The 22,280-nt window shown below is 41.9% G+C and overlaps 1 protein-coding gene across 7 annotated transcripts in view; it reads right to left on the bottom strand.

Annotated features, from left to right (window-relative positions):
* Nucleotides 1-22,280, bottom strand: part of FSD1L (fibronectin type III and SPRY domain containing 1 like) — a 254,699-nt gene that overhangs the window by 17,563 nt on the left and 214,856 nt on the right. For 4 of the 7 annotated variants that reach the window (XM_069239766.1, XM_069239791.1, XM_069239780.1 and 1 more), the window contains one exon: nt 7,240-7,340. In XM_069239766.1, coding sequence (XP_069095867.1) covers nt 7,240-7,340 — 101 coding nt within the window. The remainder of the gene's footprint in view (nt 1-7,239; nt 7,341-22,280) is intronic. The other 3 variants (XM_069239774.1, XM_069239799.1, XM_069239818.1) reach the window with 1 other exon arrangement.

The raw sequence follows: 22,280 nt of genomic DNA, 5'->3' as shown, positions 1-22,280 counted from the left end.
TACATAAAAAATCAACTCTTTGCTTTACAGCCAAATAATGTAGCCTTCTGCGAGCGTCAGGGACATGGATATATTTTTTGAGGGTTAGTGTGACAGATAAATCTTACAAAGGCAGTCTGGACTCCTTAAAGCTTTAGCAAAGCATGAGCTGTTACACTCAAGTATAAACTGTTACACTAAACCAGTTTAAACATAATGCAAGAAGTGACAACAGTTGCATGTAGGTCTACAGGAATAAAAAGGATTTAAAGCCTACCGACATTTAGTTGCCCTGGAACCATGATAGGAGGTTCGACAACCCGGAGCGTGGTACATATTCGGCCCCTCTGCTTCCATGAAGCAGATCGAGGTGTGTTCTGAGCCAACCTTTCCCATCAATGGGCAGTGTTTCTATGACTGTGTGCCAAAACAGTGTTGCTCTGGATAAGGCTATGCCAACCAGTGTGCCTCTTTTTTATCTTTGTTTTTAAGATTGTTTTGGGGATTAGGGTAAAAAGCTAAGCTTCCTGACCAACGCATCCCAGAGTCTCATTCTAAGTCACTCCTGGTTAGCAGCTGCAGGGGAGGAACATTTCTTCTCTCACTACGACAAGAAGGCTGAAGGGTGATTACCCCATTTTCCAAAGACGTCAACCTCTAACTCTCCTCTAATGACAAGTAAGACAGTCTGCTGAGTGTACGCTAAATTACTCGATACTCTGGGGACTGAGTTACAGACATTCATTGTGATGAATCATCCAGTGTCATACTTTCTGGGCCTCCATTAAGGCCTTAGACAGTCTTGTCTTTTTTATGTAAAACGTGGATATTATGTAGATGCTTTAGAGTAAATGCTTTCCGGGAAGCAAAAAGGTCTCAGAGCCAGCAGCATACTTCTAAGTTGCAACAAATTGGAAACAGGAGTTAACGTAGCTTTCTGGCTTGCGGAAATGTGCCCCCGTCACCTAGTGACGTTTACTCTACTTAGCTTGCTCTGTTTTAGCGCAATTATTTAATTATATGTTTCCAAGATGGCTGCATATTTCTAGTTAGGCCAATGTTTTAGTTTCACGTTATCAGTGCCACCACACTAAGGCGTCAATATCAAGCGAGAAAGATAAACAAACTTTAGGTATTCACATAAGGTACTTTCCCTATTCACGCTTACGAGAGAATTGTTTTTATAAATTACTGTCCCAAGCAAGTTTTGTTATCTATTGTTTGGGAACAGACCTATGTCAGGAGTCCAAGCAGATCTGTATAAATGCACTTAGACAGTCAGAGGGATTCCGCCCAGATGCCATTGCTACTGCACGTCGCCTTGACGCTGACCCAGTCTTCTTGTCCCTACGGAGTCGGAGTTAGAGACCTCATTCCAAGGTAAAAAGGGTTTGGGGGCTCTTCTCATGGACGTGGCATTGGCAGACTAGGTTTAACACACCTAGCTCTCTTTAGGTTAGAGATTAGGTTCATCATCCTAAGGTATTAAGACATATTTCATATCTCATGTCATTTTATGTCACTGCAAGATGGTGGGGGTCTTTGTACTAATGACTCATTTTCACAATTCTGTTTCTTGCACTGTTCATTATCTTAATCATTGCAGCCCATGCAACTTATCGCAGATTGCAGTATTATTAATAAAAATCTATTAAAACTTTACTGCATCTCCTTCATTGCCTGTTTTGATTGAGACCTGTTGTTCATATGAGAAAGGGGTAATCTCCGTTTAACCACCACATTCCATGAGATGTCACACTCTTCAGTCCATGCGTAAAGGCTGCCACAAATCACCTTTTACTGTTTGGGTTTTTTGTGAGGTGCTGCTTGTGAGCCGAGACGGTTAGGACGACAGCTGCGATTTGCTGTAGGACTGGCATAGTCACCTACAAACATAAGTACTGTCATCCCTAAACCAGCAGTCTTGCCTAGAGCAAGAGTCAAACTACGACAGATCAGTCATTCCATAAACGCTAATCTTGTCTGCTCTAGTTGGTAAGCACATAAGATGCATTTACCTCTATACACCACTTTTACAGGGAAATGGGCATCAAGCATGGTGTCACCAGCTTTTTAGACTTCTTCAGGGCAGCAAAGGTAATGACGTAATTAGCATCAGTATCTCTGTTCAAGTTTTTCATGAACAAATGTCACAATTCCTTCCAATAATGGTGTGGCTGAAAAGGGAGATTTTTTTAAGCAACCATTCTCTTTTCTCAGACACGGTCTATAACGGAATTATGATGAATGTTATACGTGGCTCATACTTGAAGGGATATAGGAATCATTTATTTTGTATGGACTTTGACAGGTCGGACATCTCTGCTGTCATCTTCAATAAACCTTCCAATGTCATTTGGTGGAGATTAACATGGAATCTAAAGGGAGGGGGCTTCCTAATTCACAATGTTCCCATTCATAAACATCTTGATATGTATTGCCAATTAAATAATTGTCCCACTCGTCCTAATGACCTTTTACTTTATGTTACAAATGTTGCCTGTCCTCGTGGTGGACATTTTGACATCTTTTCTGCAATGCAATAGTATTGGAGGAAACATAACAGCGTATAGGTACAAGGCAACTGCAAGGACAAGCCGTGAGTTCAGGTTGTGGACAGGCAGTGAATAGGCGGCAGTTGATGCCAGCAGAACTCAGACCATCAAAGGCGCAAACGTTGATGGAGCCTCGGAAAATAAAAGGGGTCTGGAAGCCTTGGAATACTTACCAATGCTGCATTTTTACTGAAAATCAGTATATGAGACATTCCAGGAAGCTAGCGATATCAACGTGCAAACTAAATTAGAATCTAACACTAACTGCTGGTATATTTCCCCTGAACGTATTTTTCAGAATGGAAGGCTAGTGTTATTGGCTTTGTCAATAATGCAACAAGATCCTACTGAAATTGAACAAACACAACATTAACTTGTGATCTTGTTCTCGTTCCCATAACTCTATAATTTATGATGTTCTAAAATTAGGGATATTATGTTATACGTTTGGCTAACATAGCACTAACGAGGTTTTTATAACAATGATATTTTACCGAAAACGTTCTGCTCTTCTTTAACCAGAGGCTAATAAAGAGAAGATGCAATTTATAAATAGGGCCCAGTAAAATAGTGAGTGGAAGGTGACCTAACCTAAAACCAGCGAAAGGACTGTGGTACTCTCTGACACAGTCCTCCATGCAACTAATCATACACGTAGTGCAAATGCTATTGTTTGGAATGAAGGATGCTTTGTCCTAGTCCTGAATCTACAGGAGTCAACCTCCACTCACACGAAGGGTAGGTGTGCTTGGTCTGCAGAGAGCTTTCCTGTAGCGCAAGGAGGAGGAAGACAAAAGCCTTTTATCACTATGTGTTACAGATCCATTTACATACTGGACCACCTTTTAGGAAAATGATGCAAAGCTCTTCTCACTTCTAAAAAGGTACCACACAAGCAGAAATTGTCACTGCTTGAGAAGTGGGAAGCATTTGCTTTCTTCATTGCCTCTGTACTGGCATGTCTCTGAAGCCTTTGCTTTTGCCCCCGTTTCAGATTGAGAAATGTAGAAGGGATATGCAAGAACATTAAAACTTACGTTTAGAGCATTAAACTAACAGCACCATATCAGAAGCTGAGGTGGGAGAATGTTACCTTACTTCCAATGGGAAGGGTCGCAACTTTACCTTGCATTTTGGTCTATTCAAGTAAACTTGAGCCAGTTAAGTCCTCTCTGGGACTACAAAAGACAAGAGCTGGGCTTAAACAAAATTTGATTCAATGTAAGCAGTCGCCTTGGCCACAGAGGCCTTCTTTCTGAAGACATGGCAACAATCTTAAATGACTTTAGCAGAAACGTTTTCTAGCGAAAAGCCACAACTCTCTGCAGAGATAAATAGACTGCTCCAGAAACCTGGTTAGTCCTTCATGCCTTGCATATTTAATACCTTGCGGTTTTTATGTCACAAAGAACAAACCAAAGCAGCAAAGATTCAACATAAGTAGCTGTTCAGCCAGTGTATGAAAGGGTTAGGATCTCTATGGGGGTTTTGTACCGCAATAAATAGCTGGATTTAACCCTGTGCTTCCAATCATTTTGTGTCATGGATATATGAAAAATAGGCCCTGGGAATATTCGGCTTCTTAAGATGCCCCTGTACTGTATTGAAAAAGACACGTCTGATCCAGGAAATGTTTGGAAGGTGCAACATTTTCAGAGTTGCAGCCTTCATTTCATACTATTTGCAGCATTTTCAAGCATTCTCTAGCTCATTGAGACCAATGATCATCAGAAGAATAGCCTGGATAAGGTGCACTTTTTGATGGAGTTCAGCTCAGGAGTTTGTCTGGGTTTTGAAAGGAGAGATTTGATTAACTCTGCTTGGTCGAGAAGGAGGGAGAGCACTATGTTAAGAGACCCAGTGAACCTATTATGATCACAAAATAATGCAATATGATTGAGCACCGAGGGGCTCAAATCACTGGCAATGGTAGTGTAAATGGTATGAACAGCTTCATCTATCCGATCTCTTTTACCCAAGCCCACCTTACCCATTCTAAACCTGAAAGTGAATTAACAGGGCTATGTTGGAAATTGGACCAGAAGCTTACAAAGGAGCCTGCAGTTACAGCACAACAGGGGCCAGAAGTATGAAAATGCAATTTTGCATTTCTTAAATAGCGACTTCATAGAACTCGCTATTTAAGCAATGCAAAATGTTATGTACAAAGAAAACCGATTTCATAATAGCGATTTCTACAATGTAAGAATCGGTATTAAGAAATCGGTATTAAGAAATCTCATTGCATTTGAGTCAATGGTCCGGTTTTGCATTCCCTAAATAGCGATTTCTTATTAAGAAATTGCTGTTTAGGAAATGCAAAATTGGGGATAGCAATGGGAAAAAGGCCTGTTCCCCCGGTGCACTCCCAAAACAGGGGTGCACCTTTAGGGCACACACATGCCTTTTTTAAATTGCACCTGGTTACCACTGACTTCAAGTCGGTGGTAACTGCATCACCCAAATGACCAAATTACATTTTGGAAATGCATGGTACATCAGAATAGGAAACCAGGGTAGAAATTGCAATTTACGATTCCTTAAAGGGCTTTGTACATTAGAAAAGCCCAATTGCATTTCTTAACAGCCCGAAATACCAATTCGGACCGTTAAGAAATGTATATAGGCTACGTACATCTGGCCCTAGATGTCAGAGGACCTCCAACTAGTAGGAGCACTGGATGAAGATAGCCATGTATCTTAACTTTTTATTTAAGAAACAGCGTCATATCTTCATTAGCTGTTTAAGCACGTTAGGTCGACACAGCAGCTAGTAACCAATGTAATTGGTACTGATTTTAGCGGCCTTCAAAGGATGAAGGACTACACAAATGTCATTCGGAGATCTAACTCTGCTTTCAGGAGAAGGACTCAGGATACTTCAGGATGGTTTGTTCCTGATTGTACAGAATGTTCTAAACTCAAGTGACAGCAAACTAATAAGTGCAACTGAGTGAAACAAACCACATATATGGTGATGGTGGGCCTAAAAGAGGAATGTGGAAAGCGTACCTTTTGTGAAGCCTTGCGCTCACACCTAAACCTTACACAGGTTACCAAATGAACAAAATACAACTTTGGGCATAGGAACGTTGCTCCGTAATGAGACATTACACCTGGTACCACCAGACACCAAAGCTGCAGCCCAAAAGCCAGAGCGATGAGAAGAGCCAGCGACTGATAAGGCACATGCAGAGTTTTGATGCCCTTTGGCAATGGAAGACAAGCTAAGGTGTGCAACTGCCTTCTATGCACGATACAACAGCTGCACTAGAAAGCCCTATGAGCGGCAGAACATATTGTGTCGATCGATCCAATGTTCAACTTATTACATTCCGGGGGATAAAAAAAAACAGGATCCATGGCAATGCTTGTAATTTTCTCCCTATGGAGTCAAGAATGGGCATTTGGTCTTCAGAAGACCATTAAAAATGTTTCCCTTACAAACATATCCAAAGCAGTTAACAAGATCTTCACGTAACTAACCGCTTCTCTTGTAATCCTTCACTTTCTGCACTGCCTGGTGGTCCTCTTGGAGTCAAATAATGCACTTGATGAACAAAAATAACACAAGATTCCAAGGAAAAGGAGGACACACTCCACTCTTAGAATCCTAGTGCTTCCAAAGATATTTTTTTCTCTGTACAGATTTCAACTAACCGAATGACATTCAGTGTGAAAGAGAAGGCAAAAATCTATGCACAGGCTGCATAAAAAAATGTTCACTAAGGAGAACGCCCACACGGAGTAAAGAAATGACTTGGATACAAATCATTTCCTTTATCAATGTTTAAACACCGTGTCAAACACGTTTCATCTGCTCTGTGGTACAAAGTAAAAATAAATTATGCTTGAAATGACTACGAAGCATTTGCTACCTATTTCAAAGTGATACTTTTAATCTACGGAAGTAATGCTAGGAAGACAAGTATGATTTGATTGCAAGCTTGAACCGGCTGAAAAGGGACAATTATGGGCGATTTCAGTAGTTGTTGTATTTTATTATCTATTTTCACATACATGGTTTTTAAAGTATGTAATTTCTAAATAATTTTTGAACCCGACAAGAAAAAAATATTAATCACGAAAGACTGATAAAAGGAAGAAAAGCAGGGTCAATTCAAGTCAAGCTCTCGTTAAACACTTGAATGTAGTGAGAAAAACCACAAGAGCCAATCAAACATGCTTTGTGCATTTACAAAAAAACATAAAAGATGCTGGTGTTTGGAACTGGACTGAAACGAGCAATCTAGTGTGTTTGATAGCATTTGCAGACAGCACCCGTCTTCAAAGGATACAGTTGCACAATCCGGTGTTGTACATGTTAATGGTTTATCAGTTTTACATGTGTCTGCGTGTCTAACAACAAAGCAGACATTGTTCGAAATAATGGCTTCAGGGTGCTCGTTCACATATTGATTCCACTTATGCACCCAGGCTACAGTAGCTGCTAAGGTATTTTTTTAATCTATTTACAGTAATGCACAGGGAAATGGAGTCTGCCAAAAAACACTCACTGCTAGTGAAGACTTCCTGCTGTACTAGATTACTCCAATGGTAAGGGGTCACAGCTAACATAGGTGGGCAATTACATCTGGAAGATACTGCATATTAAGCAAACAGACTGAAATGAATTGTGATATGCCACAGGAGAAAAGTGAACTAGACACTTGTTTGGGAAAGCTCGACAAGTGGCATTCCCTACCCAGCACTGTGTAGGATTCTCCTGTAAAGCGGTCTCTGCTGCCCCTCACCAGCGATGGTCGAGTGGTGACTGATGTCCTTTTGGGTGAAGGTGTTCCACTTCTATAAGAGAGGAAACAGAATATTTACACATACATCCAAAGGCAGAAAAGGATTAATCAGTATCGCTATACTTACACAAGAACAAATGGTAAAGGTTATCTCCTCTTCAACACAACTTACAACATCCCCACACAGTTTACCACTTGCCCAAAAAGCTTACCAACCACCCTTACAGCTTACCACGCACCCACAGTTTATCTCACAGCTTAACACATGCACACACAGCTACTTTTTAATAGGGGTCAGGATGTGAACATAGAGAATGGCTCTAAATTGAGTATCTGATCTATCAAAACTTTCCTTGCCCGGTTTGAAACAGGGCAGATAAACAAAATGTATCTGTAACTTGAGATATATATATATATATATATATATATATATATATGTGTGTGTGTGTATACACACACACACACACATTACCTACTGGCAGTTTGACGAATCTTCACAAAATTTTCCCAATAAGTGTGCCAGAGAATCTTGTTGTGCATGGGAAGTTTCGGGGTGATACGTGAAGTGGGGGCCAAGAAAAAGGGGGTTCCAAAATAGTGAATTTTCCTTTTTAATTCCCACAGGGACTTTAAAAACTATTACAGCTTGGACTGCTGGGCAGAATTACACCAAATTTGGCAGAAAGGTAGCTCTTGGACCAGAAGGAGTGCTTTTTGTTATTTGGTGTAAATCCGTTCAGTAGTTTTTGAAATATTAAAATAAAACCAAATTTGTATATCTGGAGGCACGAAGGCTTTGCAAATACTCCCAATCTCGTGCAGAAATCGGATTGGCTGCCACCACTTAAACCAGCCATTTGGAGACTCTGTGTCAGCTGAACTACCCCCTCCATCCCCCCCACAAAAAACTAAACTATCTATATATTTTTTAATCACTGTTAAAATTGTGGCAAATCTGCAACTTTTGCCTTAATTTAAAGGGGGGGGGTTCTACCAAGCTTGCTTTTAATATTGCCCCCAGGTGGCCATTGTGGAAAAACAGGAGGAGATGCACGCCCCCCCCCTGCCCCCAGGGCTTATAGAAGCCCCGGGGACCACCAACTTCCCAGGCCACTGTATATTATCAATGCGGGGGACACTCGCATGGTACACCCGGAGACCGCCACCTCGCCAAGCCAAAATCCATTAATGTGTGCGGGGGTGCAGCCCCACCAACCAGTGCCCCAGGGACCACCACCTCCCCAGGGTTCAAGTACATTAAAGTAGGGGGTCTGTTGCGGACTCCCAGTCCCGGGCCACGCCACCCTCCCAGAGCAAATGTATTTAAATTTATGAAGGGTGGCCCCCACGCCCCAGGAACCACCACCTCCTCGGTGCACTGTATATTATCTATGCGGGGGTGCCCCAGGGACCGCCACCTCCTGGGAGTAAAGTGTAATATAGTGTGTGAAGGGTTCCACGCAGTCCCTCGGGACTGCCACCTCCCTGGAGCAAAGGCCAATAATGTGTGTGCCGTGGGGACCAACACCTCCCTGGGGATCAAGTAACTTAAAGGAGAGGGTCTGTCGTGGACACCCAGTCCCGGGGACTACTACCTCTCCAGGGCTAAATTCTAACAATGGAGGCAGGCTGCAAGGCTTCCCTTGCGGAGCCAAAGATGGCCCTAGGGACTGCCAGCCCCTAAAGCCGGCTCCTGCTACCTCCTGAGGTAGATGTTTGCTTTTGCTGGGTGGGAGCTATCAACATAACTCTGTTTCTGCAAGTGGGAGCTGTCAAACAGAAAGTGGATTTCATTTGTTTCCCTGCATGCAAATATGCGTGCAGGGGAACAGAGGAAAACATTGCTCCTGCAAGCAGGCAGCTCCCTGCTTGTGGGAGCAATGCTGGCTCCCGCATAGTCATTCTTTGGAGAGACCACTGAAATAACAATACCTCTCCATAGAATTACTTCAAAGCGGAACACAAGCAAGATGTTTTGTTCAAATGGTATAGCTATGTTTTGATGCACAGTTCAGCAGAGTCACTTGTGGCCTACTGATAAAGCTCTTGGACTGAGTCTCAGTAGGTTGGGTACTCAAATTCTCCTATCTCATGGTGGTGTGTCTGTTTATTTACTACTGTTTTGAATATTAAACATTCCTCGTGATGGAACATTAAAGTCTTTTCCCAGCAAAATCTTTGGGTTGTGGCATACCCCCTATAACCACCCAACCCCATTGCAGGCCATGTGGCCAACCCCCACCGCAGGTTGGGTGGTTACAGGGGGCCAGGCCCTGCAGCCAACCCCGCCATGGATGGCCAAATGCCGTGCGCAACGGTGGTTGAATTAACCTATAGTAATTCAAATTACCTTACATTAAAATAAACATAGAAATTCACTGAAAAAACTAAAGGTTAAAGGGACTTTATAGTTAAGAAATAGAATTTAAAAAAATGAAATTCACTTAAAACAAAAAAAGGTTACAGGGACGTTATAGTTAGGTTCACATTTTATACATACAAAACCATAGAAATTCACCTGTCAGAGTTCTCTTAAGTAACTATAACTCCTAGCCTAAGGGAACTAACTCGCACCCTCGCCATACACTAATAATTACCCCACATATTACAGCACTCATGATATCTTAGATAACATCATTGATAATAATGTAATATTTGTAGTAGTTTTTTTGATGAAAAAACTGTGGATTGTGGGGGCATGAGTTATAGTTACCATAGGGCATGAGTTACAGTTACTTGAAATAACTAATTATAACAGGTGAATTTCTATGGTTTTATATGGTTAAAATGTGTGCCTAACTAAAACGTCCCTGTAACCTTTGCTTTTTTAAGTGAATTTATATATATATTTATTTTTATGTATATCATACTTAGGGAAGTCACCGAAAGGATCATAAGTGATCTTCAACATGAAAATAAATCAAATTACAACTACAGTCACTATTGTTGACCCTGCAATGTATTTATGTATGAAGATTACATGGAATATGTATGTAGGCACCAACAGTCAGTAAGGCTAAACCAGGCATAGGTATCTGACCTACTGCACCTCTAGTCGCCATACAACTATCTCTAATCCTACCCCTCCTTCTCTATCATGCACTTCCCAAAAATGTCTAGCCTACTTAGAGAACCTCATTACCCATCGTTGCCCATCATCACATTACCTCATTAATACCCAGCCATGTTTCGCTTCCACATACAATGCCAACTCCTCAGATCAACCAAGTCACCTTTCTGCTGCCGAGAGACAGAATACGAAATACAAACCTCTGAGCTTTCGCATCATACGCTTATTCTTGGTCTCCCTCAGTTTATGGCATGACCCCTCTGTTTGTAACTAGACATTCTTTAATCACTGACTTATTTGGCACTCACATCCCTGTACGGTACTTACAAGATATAAATGAAAACAGGATTCCCCCTTAAGACTTAGGCACACAGTGGCACTACGCACTGATTCTGCCACCTTTTCTTCATATGCCCTATCAGAACAGTAAACAAGGGGGGATTGGGCATTCAGCTCAATAAGTCGATTACAAATAACCCACTATTACATTAACTGCCTCCTCTTTATCTTTCGAACACTACTGTGCATCTCCATCGATGCTCTCTTCAAAGCAAAATGATACTGGGCTACCTCCCACCCACTAGGCAGAACAAATTACTTATTTGACTAACTTGAAACAATTTTTGAAGTACTTGTAACTACAACTTCAATCATCGTCTATGGCAGTGGTCTCCAAACTTTTTAATGCTGCGCCCCCCACCAGTTGAAAAATAAAAATCCTTGGCCCCCCTCAGAATTCATCGCAATTATCTTATAAAGATTGCAATGTTTAAATATTGCTGGACCTATTTAAACATTGCAGTTAAGTACTGTTACCTTTTTAACAATTCAATAACATGCTTCTGCTTAAAACAAAGCCCTGTTATCTGTAAAATGTTTCTTTCGGCAAGAGCCTGGTGCCCCCCCGGGGTCACTTGATGTCCCCCTAGGGGGGCCCATCCCCAAGTTTGAAGACCTCTGGTCTATTGTGATCTAAATTCGATCCTCAATAATCAACGCATTCTATTGTCATACGTTCTCTCTCATCACTCGCTGAACAACCTACTCCACATAAGCATTATTTGGTAAAACACCTATATATTATACTAATATCAAAAAACATTAAGCCCCTAGACTGTTAAATTTTGCATAAACTATGTGGACAGTCTATAGGGTGTGAACAGTAACCATGGATGTAATAGTGTGACACTGTTTTTTAATCAATAACAAATGTCATATAAAAAACACATTAAGCCACTCGACACCTACAATAAACCACTCTCCTACTGCTGTATTCCAACGTGTTTTTTTTTTTTACAAAGTACTGGAACAACTGACTTTCAACCATTTCACACACTGACTTGGCCTCCAACAACCTACTCAATCCCTTTCAGTGAGTTTCATGTTTATTACTCTACAGATGCACCACTGTCACACAACCAACTGCGTCACCATTTCGAACCACAATCACTTTTTCTACAACCCATATTTATCTATCTGCCGCCCCTTGACAAAAAAACTGTCAATCATCTTATGCCAATACATTCTTTCCATTCACTACTACGCATGCATCTAGTAAACAATGTGTTTGCCATTGCTCTCTCTCAGTTCCTGGGACTTAAGTTGCCAACGCCCACTTCAGTTCAAGTGGGCATCCCACAGGACTCTCTGCATGTCAATCCATACTTTTCTCACTCTACTCTAGCTCCCAGAGTGATATTTACTCCTTATTTGGGCTCTCATAAACGCTCCACACTGACGTTAGCCAAATGTTTTTCTGATTTCCTACTTTTTACCTATCCTTCAATAATCTCTATCAGTGTGGCACTGGCTACTTTAACGGCCTCTTGTGTTAAACTCCACCAAAATGTGGATCTTGTACTGTCCATGTTAAAAAAAATACACCCATCAATTTAACTGGCTGAACTTACTTTCATCCCTCTCGTTTGCCTCCTCTGCTAGAAATCTTGGGGATATCTTCAGCCCATTTCCGAAAATGGGATCATTTGTAATCACTAAAGCCGCTGTAGTACAATAACAAATAATGTACATATGCAGGATCTGCTAGACATTTTATTCAATACAGCTAAGACCATCATCAACTCACTAGACCAACTGCAACAGACAACTAAGTAGATCTTCCTTAAAGATTATGTTGGACAAGGCCCATGGAACTTGCTAAAATCTACCCATGTGTACTCTCTTCCTCCTCACAACACTGGCACCAAGCTGGCTAGCTCTCTGGAAAAATAGACCCTTATGCAACCTAATGAGACTTTCGTTCAATAGCGGGAAAGGCACTGCCCTCCCCAACTCCCCCGCCTTTGCCCATGACAGCCTTTCTCACTAAACTCCCATCTAAAATAGCCTAATTATAATCTCCTAGTCTCCCCAATGCCACCAAGAACCAGATCCATTTCAGTTCCTTTTAACTTCTAGACCGTATTTAATAGAACTCTCTATCAACAGACATATATGCAAGCCTGCCCACTGGGACTTCAAGAAAGCAGGAAATGCTACTGTTCACAACAAGACTTATAACTTGTGCCTATTAGTGGCCTCATGCCCTAATGCCCTATACCACTCTAATAATATTTTCACCTGTCTTCTCTTTGGATATAGATGTATATCCGTCTTCGAATTCGTCAACGGCCCAATTATCTCACACCACAACTCATCACTTTGGGCTAATGCCAGCCATTTTACTCCTTTGATCTATGTACCTAATAGTGTCTCTTTTGTACAGCATGATGGAGGGAAGAAGGCAAATTTATAAGAATATCAACAAATTGTTATGTCAATTATGTCACATTTATTTCACGTTTTTTCGACAGTTGCACACCCTGTAAATCATGAACATGACCTCTGTTCTTCAATTTACAGGTTTTTGACCATTGGAAATAACTTGAAATAAAAAAATTAAAAAAATCACGTAATAAAAAAAATAATTAAAATACAATTTTTTTTTATTGTGCTCTGGTACCAACTCCAAAAAAATGCCAATACAATGTATATGGTTGTGACATCACAACTGTCCATTTATTTTATAATCTGAGTTGTGTCATCAATTCTCTTATTGTCAGTAGGCAAATCTCAGAGATGGCTGTCGCGCTTGGAGGTTGTAACCCCACCATTATGATAATAATCAATATTAACTTCCAAAGTGTGTCTTCTTTTTAGCACACCATTTTCTAAGTACTACAACATATTTACTAATTTAAAGACACAAAGTAACTGCTCCAAACGGAGAACAACTTTCACTGAAAAATCATATAAAAAGAAAACATGAAGTCTAAAAGCTCTGAGTCGGACTACAATGCTCGGAGTGTGGCCTCAAGCTTTCTACGCTTGGTACAGAAGTACTCAACGTCAGGAGTTGTGTACCCTGAGTTAAAGAACGCAGACTTAAAACCACTCCAAAATAGAACCAAATGAATTCCTCTACATGTCGCTACCCTGGAAAGCAAGTGTTCCATACATGTGCGGATTCATACATATGGAAGTCGGAGCTGAATTCATCTAAAGCAGGTATGCTTTCATAAGCGGTTTGTATAATTACGAGCCAGATCTCACTTGTATTAGTAGCACTATGCAATTCAAAAAAATCAGGAAGAATTCACAACGGTTCATCAAAACTGCCCTCACATCATGTGCCAATGTACAGCTTAAAACCAGGATCTCGCTAGCATAGCCATGGACCTGGGAATACTTCAAAAGGGGGACCAAGGTGAAGGTTCCCTTCCAAGCCTTGGATGCGAGGTCCCTGTGTCCCCCCTGCTGTCACTGAATGACAGTCCTTTTACGTATTGCATAGTTGCCTTCCCCAATGCTAACATACCCTTCAAGCAAACAGCACTTATCCCAGAACAAATGCATCAATGAATAACAGACGAACAGAGACATGGTAAAAGACTGTTGGTTTGTCTCCTTAAGAGCTTGCCATATATGACCTGGACAGAGTGACAGGTATTAGCAGAGATAGTAGCAGGAAAGAAGGTGCCAGAGGGGGTAGCAGAAATTATCATTATTGAGATTTTAATTTTGTTTTTCAGTGATGATAATTGGAAAGAAAATGATGTTCCCTTAAGTCCAGAAATGACTTTCCCAGACCCCGGATCCTGCAAATGGGCGTTTGAGGATGTTCCCGGGGTTCTAGTGATAGTGTGAGTGAAATAGGTTGCGCTTGCACAGCTTATGCAAATCACAGGTGAATTGTGAGGGTTTTAGGGAGTTTGCGTACTCCAAATGAAGTTGTAGTAGGAGTGTGCGTACTCCGCAGTGTGTGAATAGGGAAGTCGTCGAACTTCATATGTGTGGCGCTTTGTGCTCAAAAATTGTCCATGTGGTTGTTGATGTACAGACCCTGCGTGGTTTAAGACTCCGGAGTATAGTGAAAAGTGTATGAGACACTTGGTTATATGTTGTAATTTGTCTGGTTTGACTTGTTGACCACGCCCGATCAACCTACTAGAGTGTGAGCTCAAGTGAGTGAAAGAAAATTTCGACTGAGATTTTGCAAATTCTGTGTGCACCAGGACAGACCCATTGATCAGTTGAGAGTAAAATTTGGGGGGCGAATTTTGCTTGCGAATCTGAAAGACCGAGAAAGAAGGAGTAGCTGTAAGTGCGGAAAGAGCCATCAGTGAAAAATCCATAACGTTTCTGAAGTGATTGGGTTACCTTTTCTGTAGTAAACCAGCAGATTTGTTTTTGGTTTTTGATTAGTGCTCGCAATATTTTGCATTAGTTTTGTGTGAGTTGGAGTATAGGAGGACAAGCTGCAAGACTTTGTCAGCCGAGGAACGTGTGAGTATGAAGTCATTGGAGCCGCATTGGGATAGGTCGGTTAGTAAGAAGGGTCGCGCACGGATTGGCAGCCGTCCGTGAGAGGCAATTGGCTGAGATCGTAGGTGAAAGGAATCTTGGGATTAAAAGTCACTTCCTGATTTGAACAACAAAAAGGTAGAAAAAATGAAATTTTTCAAAAGCATTAAAAAGTGCCCTAAGAGGAAATACGTATATTACGAGCGTAGGCTAGGCTACACTGCTAGAAGGTAAAACAGCTTACATTGTAAAGGAAGAGAAGGGTGTTGTGCCATGTCTTTGGCTAAAGCGATGGTGCAAATTGACAGCAAAAGATGGGAACTTAGCATTTCGTACAAATGGAACGTTTAATTTGAGAGTTTTGGAGCATTTACGGATGGTGCTATATGAATCGAAGCCCCTTCCAAGACTAGCACAGTTTGAGGCATTAGCGATTTGGGAGTTAGCAGCCAGACAGCAACAGCAATTGAAATTTTAGAGGAGGATCAGAAAGGCAGAAAAGACTCTAGCGGAGGCTAGATGGGACTGTGTTCAAAAAGCATGGAGAATGGAGACCTTGCAAGGAATCAAGTTGTTTCCGGCAATTACACAGGAGAATGAGAAGGAAGGAAAGAAAGCTACTAGGAAAACTAATAAAAGTCTATACGAGAGTAAGGAGGCTAGAAAGTCTTCAACCGTAGAGGAGGAATCGGACGATGATGGGTTTATTACACAGTTACTGAGAGATCGACCACCACCATATACAGTACAAATGAGTGCTCTAAGTACCTGTGTTGATCAGACAGCTCCAAAACAGGTTAATGGGACAGCAAGTCCAGTGCAGGTTAATGCTAACCTGACACAGAATGCAGTGCAAAGTGGTCTTAATGTGCTTACCACCCCTGTAGTGCAGACACAGATGCAATTACCATTTATCCTGATGTGCCCATTATGGAACAACTTCGAATTTAGTGGTGCCAACAGAGCAGGACTTCCCAAAACCAATATTGGTTCACACTGGGCAGGCTCCGATTTTACTGCCCCAAGTACAGCCGCAGGGAATGCCAAGAATTACACCGGTGGCAGGGGCACAGTCAGATATGACTCCGATGATGAATCAGAATATGGGAGTTACTCTCTCATAGAGTGTAGGTGATAGAACAGCCCCGGATGCTATATCGCTACCTAGGACTGTTGGTCCAGCAGTACCATTATTTGCGCAGAAAAAGCTGACTGAAGGTCAACAGGGAAGAGTGCCCCACAACCTAATGAGGGGAGGCCATTGTGAACATGTCCAGGTGGTCTCTTCTGAGAGACAGACTTCTGACAGATCAAGATCATTGTTAGACCTTAGTCCACTTGTTGCACTTCCAGATACAGTGACACGGCCAAACGTTAGCCAGAGTTTGAAATTATTGACACCGCAGACTCCGAATGCAGTTGCACAGCAGGTGCCACCAGTCTAAACAAGTAACATTTCATTACAAGGACTGACAGCTCAGCAATTAACTGAATGGTTAGACAAGCTGAATAACCCACAGAGTGCCCCTAAAGGAGCGGAGTATTTGAATTGTGCTAGGCTAAGCATGGAAGTGGGTGAACTCATTGAAGGAACAATGGGGGTGAATAGGTTAGAATCCTACATAGAGGCACAGTTGAGATACTTGTGCCCAAAGATTACGAGAGAAGTGAGCAAGGTGCATCAGAGATTAGCAGACTTGGCAGAGAAGTACGGCATAGAAATAGAGAAAACTAAGCATTTGAAAACGAGTTACAGATTAGCTTTTGAGGCTAAAGATTTTGAACACATGAGCTCTGCCGGAATGAAGGCACACCTTTGAGAATTGCTTCAAAGTGCTCAGACCTGGGGAGCATTAGACAAATGGGAAGGCAGGTGGGAAAAGAATAGAGACCAGAGAAAAGGTGATTCTTTGGAGCTGGCTGAAAACGTGCAGGAGGATAAAGATCCGGTAAAGATTTTACCAATGAGAGAGATTCCAGGGGGAAATTTTGTTCATATTCCTTGGAGCATAAGTGACAGTCTGTCATTTACAAATGATTACCCAAAATTGAGAGAAAAGCCAGCAGACAGACAGATTTGTGAAACTTGCGAAGTGTTAGTGGGAAGACACATTACTAGAGATAGTAGCTCCAGCTGATTTGTGGATCGAGTGCAAGAGGAGTGTAGATTGGCCAACAAGTGAACCAGAGAGAGATAAGAATAAAGGTGCACCGTCTCCTTAAGTACTGAAATATTACTATAAGATGATTGAGTTTCTGAAATCAAGAATTTCGCCCAAAAATATTGATTGGCAGAGAATTGACAGGACAGTTCAGGAAGAAAAGGAGTTGATTCATGCGTATTATGAGAGACTGTTGAAGGCATTCGAGCATTACAGTGGTACAGAAACAATTGAGGCGAAAGACATGCTTCATTTTGTGTTCAGATTTGTGGAAGAATTGAGACCTGAGATTAGCCAGATGATTAAGAGTCATTTGATTTGCTGGCAAGTAAAGCCGAATTGATGAGATGTTGCAGTATGCGAAATACTGTAGTGATGAGTGAGTTGAAGCAGAAAAAGTTGAAAGAGAAGGCGATGGTGATGCAGATTAAGGCCACTCAAACAGGAGTGCAAGGAAATTTTTTGCAGCCGTTACCACAGCAGCAGCAGAGCAAACATGATGTTTCAGTCTCAGATGAGACAGCGGTTGCGGAGGCAATATGAATCGCGGTCCAGGCTTGAATACTGTAGTAGTTCAGAATGATGTGCAAAGAATGAAGAAGCTATTGCCATGTCACATTTGCGGAGCCGCTGGACATTGGAAACGGGAGTGTCCGATGATGGTGCAGGAAGGTGTTGTTCAGCAGAGTAATGACATCAATTCATTCCAGAATGTGAGAGGACAGAGTGAGAGGTCTCAATCAAAATTTTCAGAATAATGTGAATCAAATGAGGAATTTTCAGCCCATGCAGCAGGTGCAAATGCCCCGTGCACAAATGTCACAGCTGCAGTCGATGCAACAGCAGTTTCCCATGGTACCTAGACAGCAAATTCAAATACTTCAAGCCCCGATGGAGCAGCAACAGATGATGCTTTCTCAACAGGTCACAGGTCAAAGGCAGAACTGAAATACTAACACAGTGCACCAATTCCCGTTACACAGTGAGAATGGAATAAATGATGAATGGACGAGTGACAGTTCGGATAAGGACCCGTGTGGCTTGCAACTTCTCTAGAAGTAGATCAAAGAGGACCCTATGTAAAGGGAAAGGGTATGGGTCACAGAGTTTCATTCTTGGTTGACACAGGAGCTACACGCTCTACAGTGAGAATTGCAAAAGTTCCAAACGTGCTCCTTGCAGGTAGAACAGTCCAAGTTGTGGGAGTAGCGAACCAGTACTTGACAAACCTGATTACAGATCCAGTTAATGTGGAGATCGGCAACTTTCAGCGATTGCATAAATTTGTGTCCTGTGATTCAAGTCTGGTATCCCTACTGGGAAGAGACTTGTTGTGTAAAACAAAGTGTTTAATTACTTGTTCAAATGATGGAATTGAGATTCAGACAAATAGTGATGATGAAGAAGAACAAGCCCCAGAGATAGAATGTGAACTACAAATAAGGAGTACCCTTTGATTTAATTTTGCCCGATGTTCACAGTGAAAGAACTCCATTCTGATTTGCAGGGAACAGTATAGAAGAAGGTGTGGGATTTGACAGGAAAAGAAGTAGGTTTGATAATGGGGGTGGAGACAGTCAAAGTTACTGTGAACCCGCATACAGTTTTCCCCCAACTTCCGCAGTACCATTTGCCGCAAGATGTCCTTATGAAAGTGGCTCAGATAATTGCAGACTTTGTAATGCAAGGGGTTCTGAAAGAAGTATTGAGCAGCCTATGTAATTCACCAATAATGGGTTTGAAAAAGCCCTGTGGGAAAGTTCGGATTGTTCAGGATTTGAGAAAAATAAATGAGATTTGTGGTCAAATGTTGTCCTGTGGTGCCAAATCCAGCGGTGATAATATTCCAGATTCCATGTGATGCTGAGTGGTTCACTGTCATCCATTTGTCACAAGCATTCTTTTCTATGCCTCTTCATGAGAATAGCCAATTTCTCATTTGTTTCAAATTCCAGGATCTATTACTGGTGCAGAATTCCTCAAGGGTATTCAGAGTCACCTTCCATATTCAATCAGATATTGAAAAATAATTTGGAGTCGTTGGAATTGCCTTTCCAGTCGACTTTGGTGCAGTATATTGATGACTTACTGATTATGTCCAAAACGAGGGACGAGTGCAAGTATGATACGATTGCCCTGTTGAACCGTTTGGGAGAGAATGGTCAAAAAGTGTCTCTGCTGAAATTACAGTACTGTCAGAAATTAGTGAAATATTTGGGTTATCAGATTGAGAAGGGTTCAAGAAAGATATCCACAGAAAGGATTACAACCATATTGCAGATAAATCCCCTGACTACACAGAGACATGTCAGGATGTTTTTGGGGATGGTGGCTTATTGTCACCAATGGATTCCAAATTTCTCAGTCATTTCAAGACCATTGCAGAAGCCGACTCATAAGGAAGTCACTGATCCCATAGTATTAGACCAGGATGAAATTAAAGCATTCACTGAATTGAGAGAGAGTTTGTGCAGGGCTCCAGCATTGGGTATGCCTGATTACACGAAACCTTTCACATTGTTTTGTCATGAGCGTAATGCTTGTTCTTTGTCCAGCTTGACACAAGTCCATGGAGGTGTAAACCGCCCAGCAGCATATTTTTCAGCTACTCTGGACCTAGTCGCAGCACCCTTACCGGGTTGTTTGCATGCAGTTGGTCAAAGCCTTACACAGTGTGAGGGCATTGTGATGGGACATCCCCTTACTGTAATGGTCCCTCACTATATTGAGGTTCTACTGACAAGGACGAAAAGCCAATATTTGACTGGTGCAAGGTTAACTAGATATGAAACTAGTATTTTGGGGGTCACTAAATGTATCATTGAAAAGATGCACAGTGCTGAACCCTGCAACCTTACTTCCGAGTGAAAATGCTGAAATTGAGAAAGAAGAAGATGTTGAGCATGATTGTCTTGAAGTTACTGACTTGTGCACAAAACCGAGACCTGACATTAGAGATACCCGATTGGAAGAAAATGACCAAATTATCTTTGTCAATGGTTCTTGTCTGAGAGACAATACAGGGACAGTGAGAGCAGGATATGCTGTGTGCACAATTACAGGCACCCCTTGGAGGCTTCTTGGCTTCGAGGAGTGTATTCTGCCCAAGTAGCGGAACTGGTAGCCCTTACTAGAGCATGACATGTTTCTGCTCAGCTGAAAGTTACAATTTAATCGGATAGCCAGTATGGATTTGGAATAGTCCATGATTTTGATCAGTTGTGGTCACAGAGAGGTTTCCTGACCTCTTCTGGTTCACCAGTGAGAAATGGTGAGAGAATTGAAGAATTGTTACATGCTCTTCAAATGCCTGAAAAGATTGTTGTGGTGAAATGCAGTGCACATCTGAAGTTGCAGGTCTATGTGTCATTGGGAAATGGTTATGCAGATAAAGTCGCTAGGTTTTGCGCAATGAACTGTATATCGTTCAAAGACGAGTGGGAACTGTTACCTGAAGAAGATGAAACTTGTACAAGCTATGCAGTGAAAATAATTGACACTTTGGAACAATTAAAAGCATTGCAGAATAATATTAACAGGGAGGAGAAACGTTCATGGAGCAAAATGAAATGTGTACAAAGACAAGATGAATTGTTGGTTTCTGAGGAGGGTCAATTGGTTTTGCCAAATAGCATGTTGTCTCAAATGGCAAGGTACTATCATGGTCAAGCACATATTGGGAGGGATGCAATGATGTGTTTATTCAAATATGATTGGTTCAACCCAAAGTTTAGACAAGTTGCTGAAGAAGTTTGTCATCGATGTGTCATTTGCCAACAACTAAATGCAGACAAAGGGACAGTGGTTAATTTGAGCCACACTGGAAGAGCGGGAGGTCCATTCGGCAGAATGCAAATGGATTTTATTGAGATGCCTGTGTGTGGAGGTTTGAGATATGTGTTGGTGATTGTTTGCATCTTTAGTCATTGGATTGAAGCGTACCCTGCACTAAGAAATGATAGTCACGCAGTAGCCAAACTAGTGCTTAGGGAACTGATACCGCATTTCGGATTTCCGATCTCTTTAGAATCAGATAGGGGAAGTCACTTCAACAATGAAGTAATTAAATTACTGTATGCAGCGCTGAACATAGAGCAAAAGTAGCATTGTAGTTACTGCCCTGAAGCATCAGACTAGTGGAAAAGATGAATGGTACATTGAAGTCAAGAGTTGCAAAGATGTGTGTGGCTACGAATTTGAAATGGCCTGACGCATTGCCTTTAGTGTTGATGTCAATGAGAAACACACCTCACAGGAAGACAGGATTGTTGCCACATGAGATCCTCACGGGCAGAGCAATGAGGTTACCAGCGGTGCGAGCAAATGTACTTGTCAACATTACAGATAATATGGTGTTGGATTAGTGCAAAGGTCTGGCTGGTGTGGTCCGCTCCTTTTCTCAGCAGGTAGAGTCCACCATGCTGCCACTGATCCATGACCCAGGACACAACCTGAGAGCTGGGGACTGGGTTGTCATCCAAAAGCACGTGAGAAAGACGATTTTTAGAACCTCGTTGGAAGGGACCATACCAGGTGGATTTGACAACTACCACAGCTGTGAAGTGTGCAGGAATTCTGAACTGGATTCATTCACATAACACAAAGAAAGTAGCATGTCCACTGGATCATGAAGAAGCGTTGTTGAGTGCCAACAACAGTGAGACAAGTCTCAGGGCTGGAAGGAGAGCTAAGGGGAACTGAGACCGGATCTGAGCTCATTGAAGACGGTTCAGTCACTCCTGTGAGAGACGAAGGAGAAGACCTTCAGGAGGGTGACGGGGAACCTATCTCAACTGAAGCAGCAAGAAAGCGTAGTCAAAGGAGGGCTTTCCCAGAAGCAGACGATCTTGAGAGACAAACAGAGAAATTGCCAGACCCAGAAGGGGAAGGAGTTGAGGTGGATCAAAGTCAAAGAGATCTGACTCCTCCTGAACTGGTTGCAGTTCCGTCAAGGGAA

This window comes from Pleurodeles waltl, chromosome 1_2 (assembly GCF_031143425.1).
Source record: "Pleurodeles waltl isolate 20211129_DDA chromosome 1_2, aPleWal1.hap1.20221129, whole genome shotgun sequence".
In the NCBI taxonomy this organism is placed as follows: Eukaryota; Metazoa; Chordata; class Amphibia; order Caudata; family Salamandridae; genus Pleurodeles; species Pleurodeles waltl.
Note: the sequence above shows the minus strand (reverse complement) of the source record. Positions and strands in the feature narration are given on the sequence as shown.